The following is a 22,438-nucleotide window of genomic DNA, read 5'->3' as shown; positions in this document are numbered from 1 at the left end:
GCAAAGAACATATTGCTTCTTCTTAATATTAAAGATAAATCAGATCATGATTCCCCAAAGTGGGGCATTAGAGTGGGACAAACTCTACTTACTAGTTGTTTCTGACCTCAAACTAATAATCATGTCACACGACTGAACACCGACTGTTACAGCCCCGAGGGAAGGTAGGTGTTTTGTTATAGGTCAAACTTTAAAAGGTTAAAATAAAAAAATCTAGACGCAGACTTTCTGTTTTTTTCTTTGTATCAGGTGAAGTAGAAACAGTCATAGTGGTTAATATAGTTCAGGCAATCCTAACTCTGATAACAGTAAAATACTGAAAGATGTCGCATTTCTTCCTCATCTAAGAAATGTTCTCACAAGAAGATGCCAACATGAAGGATGTAAAAGATATACATATTTTCTAAAGATAGATTTTTCAGTTTCACATGAACAGGAGGTTGACTCTTATTCTTTTGATCCTGTTCTTCGCGCGATGTGATCACTTTGGCTTTCCAGCTGCCCTCACGTTAATCCCCCTCTGCTCGGTTTGGCTTTGTGAGGTTCTTAGTTTTCACGAGTTCTGTTCAGGACATTGACGTCAAAGGACGGACCGTTTAGAGCCAATAGTCACAACTTGAGATACGACAGGAAAAAAGTTCTGCTCATCAAAGTAACTCCCAAATCCACAACCAGGATTTTGCATGGACAACTAATCCAAAGTGTAATGCGTTCTTCCTTGGCTCATTCCCAACCCCTCCACAAACTTTCATGGAGATCGGTTCAGCAGTTACTTTTAATTTCTGCCGACAGACGGACAGAAAAACAAGCAAAGGCCACTGAAAACAGATGGATGTAATATTGCTTAATATTGGCCGTGTCAGGCCTAACTTCCATTCCAGTGCACATGTCATCAGCGTAGGGTTTATCATCATGTTTTTTTGCTTTACTAACTTTGAGGACACACCTACACACACGCTGCAGAAAGACGTTAACATGATTCAGTGTCCCAGGTTGCGGCCCTCCAAATGACATAATCTGGTTTATCAAAATGGGAATAAAGGTTTCCCCAGATTTCCTAAACCAGAATAATGTTTAATGTTTACATGCACAAACCATAACCAGGATGATGCCTCTTGTCAAAGCTACAGTGTGTAATATCTAGAAGAACTGATTCACAGAAATTGAATATATTGTCTATAACTATGTGTTCATATACGTATAATCATCAACTCTGAATGAGTTAAATATAGTTACATGAGGTGGACGCGACCTCCGTTTGAGTCTCCATGTTTGCTACATTGTGTTGAATACGGTTGTTGAACTAAACGGTCCAGAATACGTCGTATTCACGTAGAATTTTCAGACGGAGATGGAATCAGTGGTGCGCCACCATAAAGTGTCCCCTGTCGGGTGCTCAGTTGGTTTTGGTTTGTAACTTTACCACCGGATGCTGCCAGAAAAATGTTACAAAAATTACAGACTGGGGCTTTAAGTATTTTGTAATTTTTGGCTTTGATAAGTACTATGAAAGTTTAATTTATGCTGAACGCCACTGGAGTTCCCTTTCACAGTTAACGGCACATTGAGTCTGGTAATACAAAGAAGTCCAACTGTATAACGGTCAGAGGGAAACGAATCGAAGGGCACTGTCACAGTAGCTACTGGCTGTACAGTACAGCAGCAAACGCCATCACTCATGTCGAGATTTATCAACCCTGGGAGGCCCAATCAAACATCCTTCCGCTCCGAAAATCTGCTCGGCGATCAGAGCGGGCCAGAGGCAGCCTGGTGACGAATCCTCCTCTGTATCTGGAGTCTGTCTCCCGGAGACAGCGAGGGATTTGTCTCCATCTTCCCCCCTTTGTGCCGGGGATGACACGTTGTCATCTCGGGGCTAGCAGGTGGCCCCCCCTTTTGTCTATGATGATCTATTGATTTGCTTTCTGTCCTCCTTCTGGCTTGATTTCTCATTCTCCCACTTGTCGCTGTTGTTCAGCCCTCACCATCAGCCCGGAGGGAGGATGGTGAGGGACAAACAGCGGCAGCCGGCAGAGAAGTACAAAAGAAGAAGAACATATTTAAAAAGACGGAAAGAGACAAAGTCCCACTTTTCACCGGCTGCTGAATCGTTGCTGCTTCGTTGCTGAAAAGGGTTTGAAAAAATCGTACTTTTTTGGAGGTTTGGCATCGAGTTGTGGTGTTTAAGGCTACAGGAAAATGGGCCACTGAAATTATGAGGTGAAATTTGCACACGTTTCATCTCTGATGGTGGGTCCACAATAAACGCGACACAAATTTTCTGCGCAGTGAGATTACAAACCAAGTCTATGTGAAGACCAGGCGACACGAGTAAGTCGCCATTTGGTGTAGTTGACGTTCCCGTGATCCCACCTACGTCATTGTCGTCAGACGTTCTGACGATTCATCAAAAAATGGAGGATAAAACTATCGTGGCTGCCAGAGCTTTTTGACATGAGGGGCTCGGCAGGAAGTGAGCGAGGGAAGTTGGACGCGTCGCGTGGCCTTTCCCATCGGCATTCCTGTCTGCCTTTTCAACAGTTCACGTTTTCGTGTGTGTGTTCGTGTTTGTTCAGAGGAGGTTTTGTCAAGACAGAGTGGAAGGTAGAAACGGACAAACATACGCGGGGTGAATATGACCCTGCGGCCAAACTCGCGCGAGTAACGCAACGCGAAAAAATAAGCTGATCCACTGAGGGACATTGATACGTCGTTGGAAGGAAACTCAGAAGATTCGTATGCGTGCGTAGATGACAGAACAGGCAATCGCCACGATTTGGTCGGCTACAGGATTTGAATTCTGAAAGTCAGACACGTTGTACGCTCAGACGTCCACTCAGCACTTTGACAGCGACTCCCGCCTCTGAGTGACAACATTCATCATCTGCAAATCAAAGCTGCTTGACAGAAAGCATTTGCCAAATGATCAATGCTTCAGTTTCCCCCCCCCATGAGAACAGTGTCATATTACTGTACCACTAGAGCTCGGTGTGACACCTTACCTTCGGAGTCCTGTGCCAAGTCGTGTGATTTGTTGATGACATTAAAGCCTTGATGAATATGAAATGACGTGCTTGAGAGGTTTGCTGTGGAACAATGTCCTAACACCCAATATACACAATATCTATCATGTGGTGTGAATCTGTAAAGTCTGTCCACTCTCCAAATGGAAAACCAACAACTTGTTAATCTCTATCAAAGCCCACTCTCTCCTTTGTGTCTTCAAACCACAACTTCAGTCTAACTCAGATGTTAAAATAAAAAAATCTATCTCTGCCTCATAAAAGTGACCAATCCTCCTTATTGTCGTGACCACAGTTCTCCGTGGTCAAATGAAAGTGATATGATATGTGATATGATATGTCCATGCTCTTACCTGGAGGCCCGTGGAGTTTGGCTTTCTTCACTGGAAGACAAAAAAAGAGAGAAACACAGATTAGTCACAATGTTAGAAAACTCACATCTGTACTTGCACTATATTCATTTTATTTCTCATGTATGTCATTTCTGGACTTTTGTTCTTTGTGAAATGTTAATTTTATTTCGTATTATATGTTAGTTTTGCTGTGTTAAGGTGGATTTATGAACCCTCTAACACGAACACAATCTTTTTTCTCCGCTTCTTGCAGGGAGTGTTTATCTTGTCCAACCAAAAATTGAAGGAAAATCAGAGGAAATCAGGAAGGCAAAGGGTAAGAACATGGATCATTTTAAAATCTTTGTGAGAAATGCAATTGTAAATTTTGTTGTAAAATGACACTGACAAATTCATACGTACAACTTGAAAACAGCTCGATATCCACTGCCCTTTTCATAAATGTTCATACACCCAAAAACTAGATAGATGTCTGTTATGTACAGTAGTGTAACTCAGTAATGTCAACACTGGAGTTCTACATGAGGACTTTGTTTAAGAAACTAGAAGAACATGCCACATATATTGTATAAATAAATAGCTGTGTATAAATAGTGTTTCTTAAATTAATTAATCCATCATCAAAAATTGTGATTTTACTATAGTTGTTTATTTTCCATTTTTTTTCAAATAGCATAGTTAACAAAATATATAAGATAGATACAAGAATGTACTGATATTGGCAAAGCTATCAAGTTAAAGCAAAACAAGATGTAAAGTAACAATATTCTTGTAGTAGGGGCTGTAATGGATGACATGACCAAAAGAAAAGTTTGGAAACCACTGCTGTAATATGTGTTTGAATAAAAAAGAATTTAAAAAATGTATTAGAATATATATATATATATAAACATGTGTTTGAATTTATTATTGCACATTTAAGAAAGTTTGTAACAGAATTGAAACAGTTCAATTCTGTTTGTGAATTGTGTAAAAAGCACTAAAACCATCAGTAGCGAGCTCTGCAGCACAGATGTCCCGAAAGGCCAGAGTGTCTTCAAATGTCAAATTGTGCCGCGCTTCAGGCTAAAAAAAACAAAAAAATCACTGACATCGATCTGCAACGCAATTAACACCCCAGGAAATGTGTTATTGTCATTTTACCATGCAGCAGTGAAAAGGGTCTGATCCAGTTTAAGGTGATTTGGTCGTTTAGGTCAAACGTAAACGCATGTTCTCATCGAGGCAGATCGATGAGTCCTCTCGATCACGGGCCAAAACCGCGGGACGTGATAAGAGCGACAGGCGGAAGAAGAAGACGCGGAGCGACACAAAGATCGTTAACTGGTCATTTGTCTCAGGGCCGTCAGCGCCGCTCGCCCCGCGTGTCACTCGGGCCAGGAGAGGCCTTGGCCGGGAATCAGAGGAAGCCAACCGGACTCTGACGATACCTGAACCGAGAGGAGAGGAGATATATATTGGAACAGAAACATCTATCTAAAGGTTTGCTATGAGGTTTCCAAACTATATTCGCAATATCCACCTTCGATTTCTTTGCTTGTCCAACTTTTTTAGTACCAAACTTTTTCTATCGAAACCTCTGTGATATCGTTGCTCCAGCCTTGTCTGAAGTTGCCTCCGGGCAAAATGACTATTTGGTTCACGTTTGGTTTTTTTAATTTTTTTTGTGTGATTTCATTGATCCCACGGTGGCAATTCATTGTTTTTGGTAAAGTAGGGAACGCAGTTGGAAGCGGAGCAGCGACCACTGACACTGTCGCTGCTTTTTAGTTTGCGTCGGGATGTTTCACAAGCCTCCCGGGAGGCTCTGATCACAGCGGCGGGAACCTGAGATTCTGTGTTGTTGTGATCTGTCGCTTTGCAAAACCGGGTAAAAAGAAAAGGGGGCCACTCGTCCTTCTGTCGAGCCAGAAATGAAAAACCTTCCATCCAGATATAATTTTACTCTCAGCGAAATAAAGAAAACGATCAATAAAAATCAATCATGTTGAACTTGAAGCTCCGGCTCCAGACTAGAGCCTTTCACAGACGTGTCGGTATCAGCACTTATGTTCAGCAATATTACATTTTTTATTGAAGAGAATAAACATTGCAGGAAAAAAAATTGGATTTATGTAAAAAAAAAAAAAAAAAAAAGATGTTTATTTTCTAAATCTAAGTTCTATATAATTGGTTGTATTTGCTTTTAGTTTATACTTATTTATTATAAAGTTTATGGTTTAAACTAAAAATATCAAGACTCAATTACATTCCTTTGTCATAAAGGTTTGATAACGGCACCGTAGAAATCATTGGCAGATTATAATATACATATATATCAGCTGATGTATAGGTATCGGAAAATCTTGTACTCTTCATATCAATATCGTCCCCCAATAATCCATATCTGTCGGGGCTCCACAGCAGACGCTGTGAATGTGACTTGGCCGACGCCTCCTCTTCTGTTTGACAAAGTGATCATCACCTCTCTGGATCACAGCTGCTGGAGAAGAATGTTTTCGAGACCATCACTGAACTGGCGTCAGAAACACACACACACACACACACACACACACACACACACACACACACACACACACACACACACACACACACACACACACACACACACACACACACACACACACACACACACACACACACACACACACACACACACACACACACACACACACACACACACATCCTTTTTTGCTTTTGTCACAAATCTGTGAGATTGTCATTCCACGCCAGAGAGACGCCAGCTGTCCGGTCTCACGTCCTGCTCTGACGCGACGCACACAATTCACACACTACATATTCTGCAGAGCATCAAGTGGGTCATACACGACTGAACGGCTCTTCGAAAGCAAACATTTACGGTTGCAATATTTTTGGGGGGTCAGAGCGTTCTCCCGTGAAAATCTTTCTTTCGTCATTTCGATGGGGGAGATAATTCTCAACACGTTCAGGATGTCCTGTGGAAAAAAAAATAAGCGTCAGGTGGCAACACTTGTCTGAAGAAGCGAGTGGCAGCGTCAGACGTTAAATTCGACAGAAGTTATGTCAACAGACGCAACACGTGAGATCTGAACACGATGTCATGGCCCGAACCAGAATGTTTGATCGTCTGCACAACTTCTGTAAATCTAACACACCCATTATTCATTTGATTAGTTGCAGCCCATGTCAGCCTTCAAGCTTCTATGTTTTTTAATCTTAAAAGTAGCCACAACTCACAATAGTGGTCCAGTGTTAATTTGCACTTTAATATTCAAAGTGACACAGCACCGAGTGGAACCTAGCTGTCGTTATATTTTCTTAGCTAATGGTTAGGTAGCTAAGGTTAGCTGAAGATATCTTGACTGAGCCGAAGGCTTGTTTGACAGCTAGGTAGCCGGTGAATGTTTATGGTAAAAAATTGAAATTAGTCACGCGTGTCCTTTTTATGAGACATTGTCTTTATCTTTAACTTTATACGCTACTGCCTTTTCCATCAACTGTCTGACTAAAGTTGTATCGTACCTATACTTACATTGGGTACGGGGCCCTTCTGGTGGCCATGGGGGCCCTAAGCAGCCGCTTGGTTCGCTTATGCCTAGGGCCGGCCCTGCTCACAGTCACAGATCTGATTCCTACATGTCTTTAAACTTGATTCTGATTCTGATGACTTATCAAAACACATACCCACCCCGCTAATGTAGCCTGGACTCAAGCAGAGCAGAGGAGCTGTCTACAGATGTTCACATCGTTTTTAACTCAGCACCCCTAAAGTTTTTCACTTTTCAAACTTGCAGTCCTCGAGCCCAACTGTAGAATGTATTTAAAAATGTACGCAGTCAACGGGTCCGTAAAATGAAGTGAAATGGATTATCACTAATGACCAGCAGAGGACGACTCCACTGGTTGTTTCTATAGAAGTCTACGAGAAAATGACCCTACTGGATTATGACGTCAGTAAACATGATCCTCCAGATAAATCAAATATCAAACCAAATGTCAGAGGACTGCGCCGACGGAACATTCAGCAGCGGCACTTTACAATCAGTCTAAGAGACAAATCACTCCCGGGTCAGTGTCACACTTCGGTGCTAAGCACCGAGGTCAGGTCAGCATGGCTCTCGGCCACATGGAAGGAAAGCGGGCGGACAACAGGGCGGGCTCGGTCAGAGGTAGTAAAGCAGGCCAGATATCGGACACGTGACCAACGGAGTGGTTGAATGAGGATGCGTGCTGCTGGTGATCGAGTGAGCGAGCGAGCGTTCGGCCGGTGGGATAATCTCTCAGTGTTAATGCTTTAAGCAGGGCTGAAACCTCGCAGACTCATGGTGCATTGTGCCGTGGGCGAACAACAAAGAGAGACGGTAGAGTGGAAAAAAATGTAGGTTTTTATCCACTAAAGGAACTTATTTAACTTACGGAGCATTCGCTGCTTTTGAAATTGCTTCGATACAGAGGAAAGCCACGGTGGACAGACATGATGAGTCGTGGATTATAGATTAAAACCTGCTGCTGCAGAGCTGCTCTGTTTCAGAAATATTATGTCATGCTACAGATGGTCCACTATTAATAGTTAGGGGTTTTTTTTTACACTGCGAACGAATCTTAAGCAAACACACACACTCACACGATCATGCACACAGGTACAATCTCCCAAGAAGCAAAGAGAGAAGACTTTTCCCTTCAATTTCAATTATTTATTGTTTTACAAATTTTAATCTTGTATTAATCATTTTTTTCATGATTTCTATGACCAATTTATGTCAACATGTTTTGTACACAGCATTCTCCTTGCCCATACACAACTCACAAGTGTTACAGCACCACAACGAAGCTACCCGCCGTCAATACAGACGCTAAATTTAGCCCGACTTTGAAGACGTATGACAGTCGACAGTATTACAAAGCCAAAATGATTGAATGTAATTTCCCACTGTACGCCGATGACATTCTCTCCTCTTCATTAGATTGGAGCTACGACTGCGACCACTTAGCGGCCTCTCTGCTGGTTCTGGTTTCATCTCTTTGAAGCGACATGTGAAAGTGCCGCTTTGAAGCTCGGGAGGAAAAAAATAAAAACCTCTCACAGGTGAATTAAAGACGATTTTGAGCCTCTGGTCCTCGCGGACAGACGACACACTGAAGTGTGCACCTCAACGGAACCAGGCCTCATGCGGCGAGAGCCCTGAGGGGGTCAGACACTGCCTGCATCTGAATACGTGCCACGATTCAACCGCTTCTCATCCATGAATGGTTTAGATCAATGATTCATTCTCTGTGTAATGGTGATTGAACAAGTTTAACGGAAGAGAATGACAAAAGAAAAGCCACTTCCTTATTTTTTTTTCCTCTTCCACCTTCATTTTTTTTCTCACCATCTAGTTACCATACTGTAAAATCTTTCTATTTGTACTCAATTACAGACTATGAAACATGAATCGTGCCAAACTAATGTAAAAATACCAGTGACACTTTATTATGAACTTATTTTTTTAAAAAGTTATTGTTAAAAAAACTGCTGTATGTGGTAGACAGTCAAAGGTTGTGTTCCTAGTTCAGGGGCTTTCAAAACATTCTAGATTCTGATTTTCATTCGGATCTGCACCAAATTGTACACAAATTAATATCAGGCCACAAAATATGCCAGATTTTTAAAATCATAATACATGCAAAATTAAAAAAAATGCCGTATGTTGCAGAAAGGGGGAAAAAAATGTACATATAATTCGGGATCCGCCAATTAATCTTTATCTAAACTAAGATGCAACAGCTTCTTCCCAATTCCCAGCAAACAGACACGGGTGGAAACACCCCTCCTTTGCAAAAGGTATAAGGATTTCTCTCTCTCGTATCAGTCAGCGAAGCAGAACATTCCTTATCGAGCATCACACCACGCTCATCGTGTGCTCCTCACTCGTTCACCACCACGGACCTGCCACCCTCAGCAGGCAGACGGCCGCGGAGCAGTGTCATTACAAGAGGCCAGACGGTGGGATTCTATTCATAGCTCCAGTCCTTCCACTCGGTGTGTGTGTGTGTGAGGTTGGAAACCTGGTGGCCATGTCATTAAAACCCTTTCCCTTTCATTAAATGGCAGACCCTCCTAATAAAGCCAACCCAATGAATACAACTATTATAAATCTTTGTGTTGGTGCGTGTTTGTCACACACACACACACACACACACACACACACACACACACACACACACACACACACACACACACACACACACACACACACACACACACACACACACACACACACACACACACACACACACACACACACACACACACACACACACACACACACACACGACTCAGGTGTGTTTGAGCTCACGGTGAATTCATGCGGACAAGTCCAGTTTTCCCACTAATCCCCGGTGAAGCCATTATAACACTAATGCCACTGGCATGAGGAAAAACTACGGAAGCCCGCATGTGTTTACAGTAGAGGCCAAACGCACACTGATCCAGGTAGGAGACGGTTTAACAATCCAACATGGCCGCCAACTGAGCCCTGTGTGATCATGAACTTTGTCTAATATCATAATTCGCTGATATTATCACAGCTCAGTTATTGGATGTAGTTTGGCCGTGGACGCCCACGTCACTCGTTAATTTAGTTTTAATCGTTTCTTGATTAAAAAAAATTGAAATTGCTCGCTCCCGTCTCAGCCTCCGTGATGTACAGTGACATGTTTATGAGCTTCCTCTCCGTGTGTGTGTGTGTGTTAGGACTTTATCTAAAAACCTTCATCGGTATGTGTCCAACTCTGAGATGTGATGTGCTCACACAAGATTTAGTGTAACGGAAATCACTCTATGTCTTTGTGTTAATGTCACGCTGCAGAAGCGCTGAGCGACGCTTATTAAAACTTTCTCAGCCGAACTGGAGATGAAGCAATTCATTACCTTTTTTTATTTTGGTTTGTTTGGGCTCAAATTTCAAATCTTCACTGGTGCCAGTTCTCTCAATAAATCAAAAAATTAAATAGAAAAAACATGGAAAACTTCAAAATCAATAGTCGTGTATTTCACGCCGGAGTCTGACAAGTGGCCGACACCAGGAAGTAGCACCATCGTGAAAGGGACGGGGAACGAGAAGGAGGAAGTGAATTCCATGTCCCGCGTGAGTCACAGTGCCACACACACACACACACACACACACACACACACACACACACACACACACACACACACACACACACACACACACACACACACACACACACACACACACACACACACACACACACACACACACACACACACACACACACACACACACACACACACACACACACACACACACACAGGGGAGCAACAACAGCAGCAGATGGCCAGGGGATTATTCCCTCTTCTATCCCCACCCCCCCTCCTCCCAGACGGGCCGTGGCCGAAGCTTTACTCGTGTCCCCGTCATTCCAGCACATCGGACCTGGTCCGTCCTCACCTACAACATCTGGTGACTCCAAAAAAAATAAAAAAAATCCTTTCAGATGCATACAGGAAACGAGGACCCTTTGATCAGGGAGAGGGCCTAGGCGCAGGTTCGCCAAACTGTCTCACCGTCGCCCCGACAACCACATTAACATTAATCATTAGAGACACCGGCATTAATCATTTCAGGAAGTGTGTGCGTTTGCCAACACTGACGTGACGAAGCACAAAAAAAAAAAAGTGATGCCACACTGATTACTTTTCTACAGGGGATTAATATGGTTGATGGAATTGACAGAAAAATGTATTTTTTTTTTTGTTCCATCAAATTACACACAACATGTTCTGGACTTCCACCTACAGATCCACTTTTCCACAGACTAGATTGTCTGAATCTCATACTGGTCAAACACTTGGTTGGGGACGGTGGACACGAGTTGTGAAAACACTCCAGCCACCCTAGTGAACTTTTCCGGGAATGGAAGATTCCCGGCGAGGGAGCGGCGTTCCCGGAAATCATCCTGTCGGTGTGAACGCGTCCGGCCTCGGACAATCACCCGCTGGGTCCTGATCACAGAAGACCACTGACTATCTATCTATCTATCCTTCTATCTATCTATCTGTCTATCTATCCATCTGTCTATCTATCTGTCCATCCATCTATCCATCTATCTATCTATCTATCTATCTGTTTATCCATCTATCTATCTATCTATCTATCTATCTATCTATCTATCTATCTGTCTATCTGTCTCTCTATCCTATCTATCTATCTGTCTATCTACAGGTATCTGTCCATCTATCTATCCATCTATCTGTCTATCTATCTATCTTTCTATCCTTGTATCGTCGCATCTATCTATCGTTGTATCTATCTGCGTTCTTCATATCTGAGCGGCAAACTCCGCAAAATGTCCAAACCCAATTTTTATGACTTTTTCCCAGAGTTCATGTCTGAAAACTGCTGAATAAAAAGCAAAAGGTCAAAGTTCCTTTGAAATAGCGACTGTCATGATGAGTCTGCGACAATAATCCCTGAATCCAATATTGTTATCGTGATAAATGATAAAACAAAAAGAAGTATTGCTATAGATTTGTTGCTTGTTTTAGTTTTTTTTTTTGGGGGGGGGGGGCATCATCCAGCTCAAGCGCCGAGTCAGAATCCAGAAAAGAAAAGCCTGACCCGTCTTCTACCACTGTCACAGGGGAACACGAGCCACATTCTCCATCAATCTCTCTGCGAGATGTGAAATTAAACCATGGTCCGCTTTCTAAATTCCACTTGGCCGAGCAGCGCTGCGACCCAGCTGCGCTTCACCCACCACGTCCCTCCAAGCCTCAGACCCTGTCAACCACCCCCCCCCCCCCCCCCCCATCCATCTCATCAGTCTGTAATGGAGAGAGTTCGGTGGGTGGCCGCCTTCCAGCCCCGGGCGGCGCTCGGCTCGACGCCACCCGAGATGAGAAATGGTCAGAAAACGATCAGCGGGAGAACAATACGCCGGGGGGGGGGGGGGGCGGGCTGAGGGGGGGGAGATACAGGCAGACAACAAGTGAAAATCAATCAGCGTCTGTGAGGGACGAGCAATTTGGGGTCTGGAAATGAGCCAAACTGTAGAATTAGGTGGTGGCAAATTAGGAAGGAACAAACGAACCAAAAACTTCATCCGTCTCAATATGAACATCCTGGAGTTTTGGTTGTTGTTGTTGTTGTTGTTGTTGTTGTTTCATATTCTCTCAGCCACGAACACATCCGCCGGTTGCCCGCTGATCGAGTCTCTTGCTTGAGGGCACGTCGGCAGCACCAGCGACGTCCGGTCTCCACTGCCTCCAGACAATCCAACATCTGCAGGTTCCACTAATGTGTACTTTTTTCCCCCCCAAAAAAGTCTCTGTTTATATTTCAGGAAGAATGAAGCAGATGCATCGGAGAGGTTCTAAGACAACTGACCGCAGAACCTCACTGCTGCCATGAGACACAACAAAACTTCCCAAGGAAACACACACACACACACACACATATATATATATAGTTGTTGTTTTTTAAACTTTAAATATCAGTAACAATGTCAACATCACAGAAAGAAGCTGAATAAGGTGATTTAGCTGCTTCCTCGAGAAATCGTTCATATTTTAAAACAAATCAAAAGGGATGGAAAGAGAAGATGAGAGATGAAACATGAAACTCCGCTTGCCGAAGCCTCACATCAACTTTGAATAAACTTCTGTCTTTTTTTTCTTGCGACGGGATGAAGAACGGATGAGCATTGAATTCATGTGTAGGATGTTTTGAGGGTCAGCACATGAACAGGGGCGGAATCAGTATATCAGTGTGAACCAACCTCAGTGGATCCCACTGGACACTTCACAAAAAGTACAGCGCACCCAAACAAATTGAAAAAGAACTGAACAATTAAATATGATTCTAGAAGCGACAATAAACCATTTTTTCTCAAACTGACCTACATCACAGATTAGTTTGCTTCTTGCTCATATACAGTCATGTGTGTGTGTGTGTGTGTGTGTCCAGTTTGTCTATGACAATAACAATACATAGGACCGATATTCATTTTTTTGTTCGTATGGATCCCTTAAATTTGACCAGGAAAATAAAATTTTAAAATTGTAAAAATTGTAAGAGCTTTTTTTGTGAACAATAACCCAATAACCCAGTTTCTGAATCCATATTGTAAATCATATGTGCATCCTCTATATCCACATCCCTCATCCTCGTGATGCCATACCCAAATGTTTGTGTCGGGAAGTTGTGTGCTGTGATATTTTTTACCAAATTTCCCCAAAACAAAATTGCGTCAATCATCTCCTCATCCAGTGCTCCTGCTCCATCGGACCGTTTCCCCTCTTCTACTGATGAACAACAACGTCCCTGCGACACCAGAGCCTCACCTCGGACGCACAGCAGGGACATGGTGGCAGTTGGAGTTCGCAGCGCGGCCGCCTGTTGCACCGTCGGTCGCTCGGTCCGTCATCCACACGCGTCGCTCACTTTCCGCTTCATGGTGGAAACATGCAATCAAATGAAAAATAATGAAGAAAAATATGAACAGATGTGAAACAGGTGTAAAATCCAGCAGGGGGGAGGAGGAGGAGGAGGAGGAGGGGGGGAGGGTCCTCCTGAGGGTTCGAGGGACGACTGTCACCGGCAGAGACCGACTCACTGCCGGCGGAGAAGAACCGGTGGGGGGGGGGGGGCGGCTCTCTGCGCTGCGTTCAAGGACTGAGATGAGCGTGGGGATTTGGAACGGTCACCGCAAAGCATATAATACATCAGAAAACTACAGTCATGTAGATAAATAAAAATCAGGTACAGAAGTGGTAGGTCACTCAAGTGGTGATTTAGGTGTGTTGACCAAAAGGCCACTCTCACTTTTATTTCTTATTTGTCAATTTGTTTCTGAAAGATGAGATGAGATGAGATGAGATGAGATGAAATGAGAAGAGAAGAGATGAGATGAAATGAGAAGAGATGAGATGAAATGAGATGAAATGAGATGAAATGAGAAGAGATGAGATGAAATGAGAAGAGATGAGAAGAGATGAGATGAGATGAAATGAGAAGAGATGAGATGAGATCAAATGAGAAGAGATGAGATGAGATGAGATGAAATGAGAAGAGATGAGATGAGATCAAATGAGAAGAGATGAGATGAGATGAGATGAAATGAAATGAGAAGAGATGAGATGAGATGAGATGAGAAGAGATGAGATGAGAAGAGATGAGATGAGATGAGCTGAGCTGAGAAGAGATGAGATGAGATGAAATGAGAAGAGATGAGATGAGATCAAATGAGAAGAGATGAGATGAGATGAGATGAAATGAGAAGAGATGAGATGAGATCAAATGAGAAGAGATGAGATGAGATGAGATGAAATGAGAAGAGATGAGATGAGATCAAATGAGAAGAGATGAGATGAGATGAAATGAAATGAGAACAGATGAGATGAGATGAGATGAGAAGAGATGAGATGAGATGAGATGAGATGAGAAGAGATGAGAAGAGATGAGAAGAGAAGAGATGAGATGAGAAGAGATGAGATGAGATGAGATGAGGAGAGTGAGATGAGATGAGATGAGATGAGGAGAGTGAGATGAGATGAGATGAGATGAGATGAGATGAGGAGAGTGAGATGAGATGAGATGAGGAGAGTGAGATGAGATGAGATGAGATGAGATGAGAAGAGATGAGATGAGATGAAATGAAATGAAATGAGATGAGATGAGATGAGATCAAATGAGAAGAGATGAGATGAGATGAGATGAGATGAGATGAAATGAAATGAAATGAGAAGAGATGAGATGAGATCAAATGAGAAGAGATGAGATGAGATGAGATGAGATGAGATGAGATGAGATAAAATGGGATGGGATGAGATTAGATGAGTTGAGATGAGAAGAGATGAGATGAGATGAGACGGGATGAGATAAGATAAGATGAATCGTTTTATTAATCACACGCCGGGGAAATTCACTTGTTACAACAGTAGCAAGGGTTAAAAATGCATCAGGGAAGAGACAAAAAGGAATTATAGCATTATATATCATAAAAATAGAAAAATAAATGAAAGGTTAAAATTTGCAGTGGTTTTGACTGAGGTAAAAAAAAGACATCTAAAAATGCACAGGTGTGGTGGATAAAGACAGATATATATACAGTATATATATGCATTATGAAATACAGTATGGCAGGACAGTAGTGCAAGTATTTATGCAAAGCACAGAGCAATTTAAAAAAAAACTTTTGTAGATTGTAATTCAGCTTACATTATATATTATTTTTGGGCTGGATGGTTAGAGGAGTCTTGTGGGGTTTAACTGTACACAAATGTTGCACTGCTTACAAACCTTGTTAGGCTATTCCACTCATCTTCAGCTTAAAAATTTTAAAAATGAAAGAAATGAAACAGGCAGACAACTAGAGGTGTGATGAGATTCATGACTGACCTGCAGAATGAACACAACCTGTGTAATACAAGCAAAACAGAGGAACCACACAATATCTGAAACACAGTACAAGGGTCGTTGAGGCTATTAAACATGACTTTTTTTCAAAAAGTACACCCACAGCCAAGTTTATTGCTGCAGATTGGTGCGATGTTTTCATGATTACATCAAGCTTCGATTTGACATAAATCAAAGTGACTTACAGTTCTGAAAGGTGCATATGATCAGTCCTTCAAGTAAAGAAAGTATGAGCGCTTTTGAGACAGTGGAACAAGACTTACAACTTATACTGTGACTAAATGATGCCACTTTCTTTCAGTGAAATAAAAAGTTGTAGAAACTTTGATGAGGCCTGATTTCCTGTATGTGGTTATTCAGATAGCGATGAGGGGTTTCTTTTGAAAACACCTGTATGAAAATGAGCGCAGCCCTGTTGCTCCTCCAATTGTTTCCAATCAACCTTTTAGCAACAGAGAGCTCTGATTGGCTGCTCAACAATTTAAAATGGCTGTGCTGCAGATTTCCTACCACTGCACCACTGTGGAAGAGAGACGGACAGACTTCTGGTCATTTTGGGTCAGCGGAAGTCAGATAGAGGCATTTCAAGTTGCATTTGATCTCATCTCTGGCTGAAGCCATGGGACTGTTTACACGGTAACTTGTTAAGTAATTCAGCACCTTCTGTGCTCAATAGTTCATTGTGGAAGAATGTCTGAAATTCTTAAACTTGCTGTTTCTCAATGTGACTTTACTTTGTAGTGTGGTGCTTCTATGGCTGCTGTGTGTGGGAGAGCTTCAAGCAACAACAAAAAGTAAGGTTACAGGTCAATATGACACTTCAACCATATTGTATATTAAACAATGTAAGTGACTAATGATTTATTGACAGCATCCAATCATGGTTTTGAGACTGACATTTGGAACATGGGCAACCTGCCCATGGTTCCAAGCTACAAGCCCCAGCAGCCCCAGGCCGAGCAGGTTCCAAGCTACAAGCCCCAGCAGCCCCAGACCCAGCAGGTTCCAAGCTACAAGCCCCAGCAGCCCCAGACCCAGCAGGTTCCAAGCTACAAGCCCCAGCAGCCCCAGGCCCAGCAGGTTCCAAGCTACAAGCCCCAGCAGCCCCAGGCCCAGCAGGTTCCAAGCTACAAGCCCCAGCAGGTTCCAAGCTACAAGCCCCAGCAGGTTCCAAGCTACAAGCCCCAGCAGGTTCCAAGCTACAAGCCCCAGCAGGTTCCAAGCTACAAGGCCCAGCAGGTTCCAAGCTACAAGGCCCAGCAGGTTCCAAGCTACAAGGCCCAGCAGGTTCCAAGCTACAAGGCCCAGCAGGTTCCAAGCTACAAGGCCCAGCAGGTTCCAAGCTACAAGGCCCAGCAGGTTCCAAGCTACAAGGCCCAGCAGGTTCCAAGCTACAAGGCCCAGCAGGTTCCAAGCTACAAGGCCCAGCAGGTTCCAAGCTACAAGGCCCAGCAGGTTCCAAGCTACAAGGCCCAGCAGGTTCCAAGCTACAAGGCCCAGCAGGTTCCAAGCTACAAGGCCCAGCAGGTTCCAAGCTACAAGGCCCAGCAGGTTCCAAGCTACAAGGCCCAGCAGGTTCCAAGCTACAAGGCCCAGCAGGTTCCAAGCTACAAGGCCCAGCAGGTTCCAAGCTACCAGCCACAGCAGCCACAGCCGCCCCAGCAGGTTCCAAGCTACAAGGCCCAGCAGGTTCCAAGCTACCAGCCACAGCAGCCACAGCCGCCCCAGGCCCAGCAGGTTCCAAGCTACCAGCCACAGCAGCCACAGCCGCCCCAGGCCCAGCAGGTTCCAAGCTACCAGCCACAGCAGCCACAGCCGCCCCAGGCCCACCAGGTTCCAAGCTACCAGCCACAGCAGCCACAGCCGCCCCAGGCCCAGCAGGTTCCACGCTACAAGTCCCAGCAGCCCCAGCCGCCCCAGGCCCAGCAGGTTCCACGCTACAAGCCCCAGCAGCCCCAGCCGCCCCAGGCCCAGCAGGTTCCACGCTACAAGCCCCAGCAGCCCCAGCAGCCCCAGCCGCCCCAGGCCCAGCAGGTTCCACGCTACAAGCCCCAGCAGCCCCAGCCGCCCCAGGCCCAGCAGGTTCCACGCTACAAGCCCCAGCAGCCCCAGCCGCCCCAGGCCCAGCAGGTTCCACGCTACAAGCCCCAGCAGCCCCAGCAGCCCCAGCCGCCCCAGGCCCAGCAGGTTCCACGCTACAAGCCCCAGCAGCCCCAGCAGCCCCAGCCGCCCCAGGCCCAGCAGGTTCCACGCTACAAGCCCCAGCAGCCCCAGCCGCCCCAGGCCCAGCAGGTTCCACGCTACAAGCCCCAGCAGCCCCAGGCGCCCCAGGCCCAGCAGGTTCCACGCTACAAGCCCCAGCCGCCCCAGGCGCCCCAGGCCCAGCAGGTTCCACGCTACAAGCCCCAGCCGCCCCAGGCGCCCCAGGCCCAGCAGGTTCCACGCTACAAGCCCCAGGCCCAGCGGGCTCCACGCTACCAGGCCCAGCGGCCCCCACGCTACCAGGCCCAGCGGCCCCAGGCCCAGCGGGCCCCACGCTACCAGCAGGCCCAGCGGGCCCCACGCTACCAGCAGGCCCAGCGGGCCCCACGCTACCAGCAGGCCCAGCAGGCCCCACGCTACCAGCAGGCCCAGCAGGCCCAGCAGGCCCAGCAGGCCCAGCAGGCCCAGCAGGCCCAGAGGTATTCAACTGGGTGAGTCTGCCTTACTTTAAAATTTTCTCTCCATTTCTAAGTTAAGTTATTTCTCATAGTGTTGTGATTTTTCCCTCTTAGAATGAGCGGGAACCATCTCAACAATGAAAACAAAGGAAGATTGGGCTACAGACTCAACTAGAGCACAATTCTTGGAAGGTGAGAGTAAAATTCTAGTTTTCTTAAATGATAAAATGTCTTTCCTGCACTTGGTCAAAGCTCACTAATGACCTGACTTCTCTTTTCAGCTGTTGGCAGTGTTTCAACTAATGAACTTGTACCATGAGTCCTGAGAAATAAAATGGCTATTGTTACAGATGTGTGGAAATCTCACTCATTTAAACTTCAGTTGATTGTTCTCAAGGTATCGTATGGAGGGTGGGGGTTTTTTCATGACGATGTTGCAAGGATGGGCAGCAAATGGGTTTAAAAGTATTCCATGTGCCAGCAAAAGCTTTGAGGGACTGCTGGCTAGTGAACATGGTTTAGTAATTGTAACATGCAAAACCAGCTTTCCTGAACGAGTGTAGGACCACTCCTGAAATTATCATTTTTCATGTGAGAGGAGTCTTGCTCGGAATTGTCCAGATTTGTAGTTTTCCTCCTGACACGAGGCTGGACGAAATACAGTCTCATCTTCTGCCTAGAACAGCCTGAACAAAGTCTTTCCTCGAGGACTATAGCCTCCTCAAGCATCTCCCCTCGCAAGAAGCTGCAGGCCTGCTGAAAACAAATCTGCTCCAGGCCCTGAATGAAAAGACAGGCTATTTGAATGTGTCTTACATTTGATTTCTTTTGGATTTTTTTGTGAATTTGGTCTCTATCCACAATTTCTTGTAAATCTCACTGCAAAACTCATAGCCAAGGTCAGTGGTTTTCCCTGCCTGATACTCATCAAATTTATTTTAAGCAACTTTATAGCCTTCTGTGAGCTCGGCATGGAAAATGCAGTTCATCTTCCATGGTTATGGACGTGTCATTTGTTGCTGAATTATACCATACCCAGCTTTTCATTAAATTGAGGTAGTATGAAGTCCCACACTGGGATGACCAGGAATTGAACCCCAACCTTCTGTACCAAAGTCAACAGTGTATCCCAGCTGCCATCGCTAATGTTAACATTATAACAATTGACCCAAAAACTCATTGCATTTTGTGAGGAGTCACATTGTTAGTTCTAGAGATTTATTTAATGGCACATTTCTAAACTTTGCAGTGCAGGTCTTTATAGCGCAGGGCAACAGAGTGGGATGAGTCCTGATGCACGCATCTGGCTGTGATCCCTTGAGCACTTTCCACAGAACATCTCTAGATGGACGGAAACAAGGAAAGGGTCATTCTCCTGTCCTTCACAAGGTGTTAGTCCTTGTGACGTCCGGAGAGATTCATGTGCCCAGGAATTTACGTACCCTCTCCACCAGGTCTTTATAATGGAGGTATCTCTATGTACTGGCTCTGACAGGTAGCCCAGCAGCATATGAAGATTTGCTTACCCAGCTAAAGGCTCCCATTAGTGTATTTGCCTTCCTAGCTTCAATTTCATTTGGGAGTTCTCTGGCCCTTTAAATGTATGCACCAAAATAGACCAGCATCATCACTTCAACAGCTATGAACCCGTGTACTGAACACTGCCTACACCAGATAATGTTACTAAAAGTTCTCTGAAACCACGGTTTGTAAGCATTGGAACCTGCTGGGCCCGGGGGCTCCTGCTGGGACTTGTAGCTTGGAACCTGCTGGGCCTGGGGCTTGTAGCTAGGCTGGTAGCTTGCTACCAGGGGCTCAAAGCCATGACTGGATGCTGTCACTTATATTGTTTAATATACAACATGGTTGAAATGTCATATTGACCTGTAACCTTACTTTTTGTTGTTGCTTGAAGCTCTCCCACACACAGCAGCCATAGAAGCACCACACTTCAGTTGGGTAGATGTGTTTTACGTGTGTTATTTATAAATCAGTTAAGATATTAGTGGATTAGCAAATTTAGTCAAATTTATTTTCAATTTATTTTTAAAAAAGTTCTCATTCTCAATTGGTTTCACCTATAATCCACACGGATCTGTGATCTAGTTTAGTTGGGATTTTTTCTAAAGAAGGGAATAAATACATTTATCAATTAAAGACCAATTATATTTTTCTCAGGAGTTGGTCCAGATCACAAGCTTAAGAAAAAGAAATGTGAGTATGTGCTGGATTTATAAATAAAGAATCCTAATCCTCATGTCAGTGCTGCTTCCAAGTGGCAAAACACAGTAATTGCAGATTCACCAGACAAAATGATCAGATTTTCAACTGTGCAAAAAGTGCAAAACAAAAAAAAAGTTCATATCACAACTCAATATTCCCATACATCTGATTAAAACCCATATTTTTTCCCCTCAATTATGTTTGCTTATGGAGGCGAGACAAATTTTATCAGGTCACCTGTCCTGTTTTGTCTTTTAACTTTCAGAACTACTCGGACTTTGTCATGTGAATCTTGAAACGTGTTCTGTTAATAAGGATTATGATTTTCATTATGATTATTATCATTATTCACAAGGGTGTTGAATCAGGAGCAATTGGACTCGGTTGTATTCAACACCCTTTTGGATGAATATGACCTTAGATGTATAAGAATCTCCACAGTTGATCATTATTATCATAGAACTCCTTTAGATCAAATATGAGTAATGAGTGTGCAGCTTTTCCGTCCTTTTTTTTTTTTTTAAACTGGGAGCATGCTGTCCTCTTCAACCACTGCACTGGTGTGTGAACACTGCAGGAAACATTAAAAAACCAGTTACAAAGGTAACAACCTCAAATTACAAATGATAATGCTCTTAGAGGAGAATAAAACTCCATGAAGAATCATTAACACCTTTCTCGTGTCTTCATCGTGAGCAGTGACATCATTTTAAAAGCTCTGCCGCTCGGCAGGAAGATGTAAAATGTTATTCTTGTCTCTTGAATGCCTCTCTTGGGGCGTTTCTGGAATATGCAGCTTCATGACTCACAAAGAACATTTTTCTTTTCAAACCACTCAGTTTGTGTGTGTGTGTGTGTGTGTGTGTGTGTGTGTGTGTGTGCCAGTGTGCACTGGCAAATATTGGCCTCTGCTGTGTCTAATAGTCTCTACAGCAGTGCAGGTTCCAAATTTGCTCTGTGGTAAATGATGTGACTCAACACAGCCAGTAGATGGAGCCCATTTGATGTAAGGGACGAAATCTGAATTACAGACATTTTATGTTGGACCAAGCACAGTTATTGCTCTTATTACATTTACTATCACATTCAAAAGTATAACCTGTGATTTAAAATAAGACAGTGATTCAATATAAATATATATTTATTTATTTTTTTTTGAATGGATCACTTTATTAATATCTGCCTTATCTGAAATAAATATTCATTTTCAGGAGAAAGGTCAAATAAATCAAATATATCTACATATATCTAAAAACAGCATGCTTATGTGATGCTTCTTTTTTTTACCATTGCCTTTGCTGCTGTAAAAACAACAAATTTCCATTAATCCTAATTAATGATTATCTAATCTTATTTTATCTGAATTTATCATTTCTTGTCTTTTTTGAATATATCTCATCTTATCTGAATTGATCTTGTCTTATCTTATCAGTTTGAATCGGACTCTTTGAACTGATTCTTCTGTAGCCCATAAAGATTTGAAGTATTATTTGGCAACAACATAAAAACACATTCCATACACTCAACTCTGAGGATAATTTGTGCCGGCTGTGGTCCTTATTGCACAGGAGAATAGTTGCACAGGTGTGTAGATGGGCAATGTAAGTAATACGCAATTATACAAAAACTGCAATTATTTTTACAACTATATCAATTTAAATGTAATGTAATGTAAATAAATATGCTACATGAAAACCAATTTAATGTACTTATTTCATTTGCATAAATCTTCACTAATATTTTTGCGTCAGCGTGACAAACCAACTGTCTTTGTG

The 22,438-nt window shown here is 43.6% G+C and overlaps 2 protein-coding genes across 2 annotated transcripts in view; one reads left to right on the top strand and one right to left on the bottom strand.

The window, feature by feature from the left end:
• Positions 1-13,883, bottom strand: part of LOC118313384 (protein unc-13 homolog B-like) — a 121,575-nt gene extending 107,692 nt beyond the window's left edge. Inside the window, exons 1-2 of the mRNA XM_047329251.1 lie at positions 13,707-13,883; positions 3,377-3,406 (exon numbers count right to left, since the gene is read on the bottom strand). Of these exons, the coding sequence (XP_047185207.1) occupies positions 3,377-3,406; positions 13,707-13,728 (52 nt within the window). The 5' untranslated portion in view covers positions 13,729-13,883. The remainder of the gene's footprint in view (positions 1-3,376; positions 3,407-13,706) is intronic.
• Positions 13,884-16,686: 2,803 nt separating this feature from the next.
• LOC118313931 (early nodulin-75-like) lies at positions 16,687-18,787 on the top strand. Its single transcript, XM_047329295.1, has 4 exons — positions 16,687-16,860; positions 17,614-18,473; positions 18,555-18,632; positions 18,722-18,787. Exons 1-3 carry the CDS (start codon positions 16,687-16,689, stop codon positions 18,613-18,615), a joined length of 1,095 nt encoding a protein of 364 aa, XP_047185251.1. The 3' UTR covers positions 18,616-18,632; positions 18,722-18,787.
• The last annotated feature ends 3,651 nt before the right edge of the window (positions 18,788-22,438 follow it).

This window comes from Scophthalmus maximus, chromosome 19 (genome assembly GCF_022379125.1).
Source record: "Scophthalmus maximus strain ysfricsl-2021 chromosome 19, ASM2237912v1, whole genome shotgun sequence".
Taxonomy (NCBI): domain Eukaryota; kingdom Metazoa; phylum Chordata; class Actinopteri; order Pleuronectiformes; family Scophthalmidae; genus Scophthalmus; species Scophthalmus maximus.
This window is presented reverse-complemented; position numbering and strand designations above follow the sequence as displayed.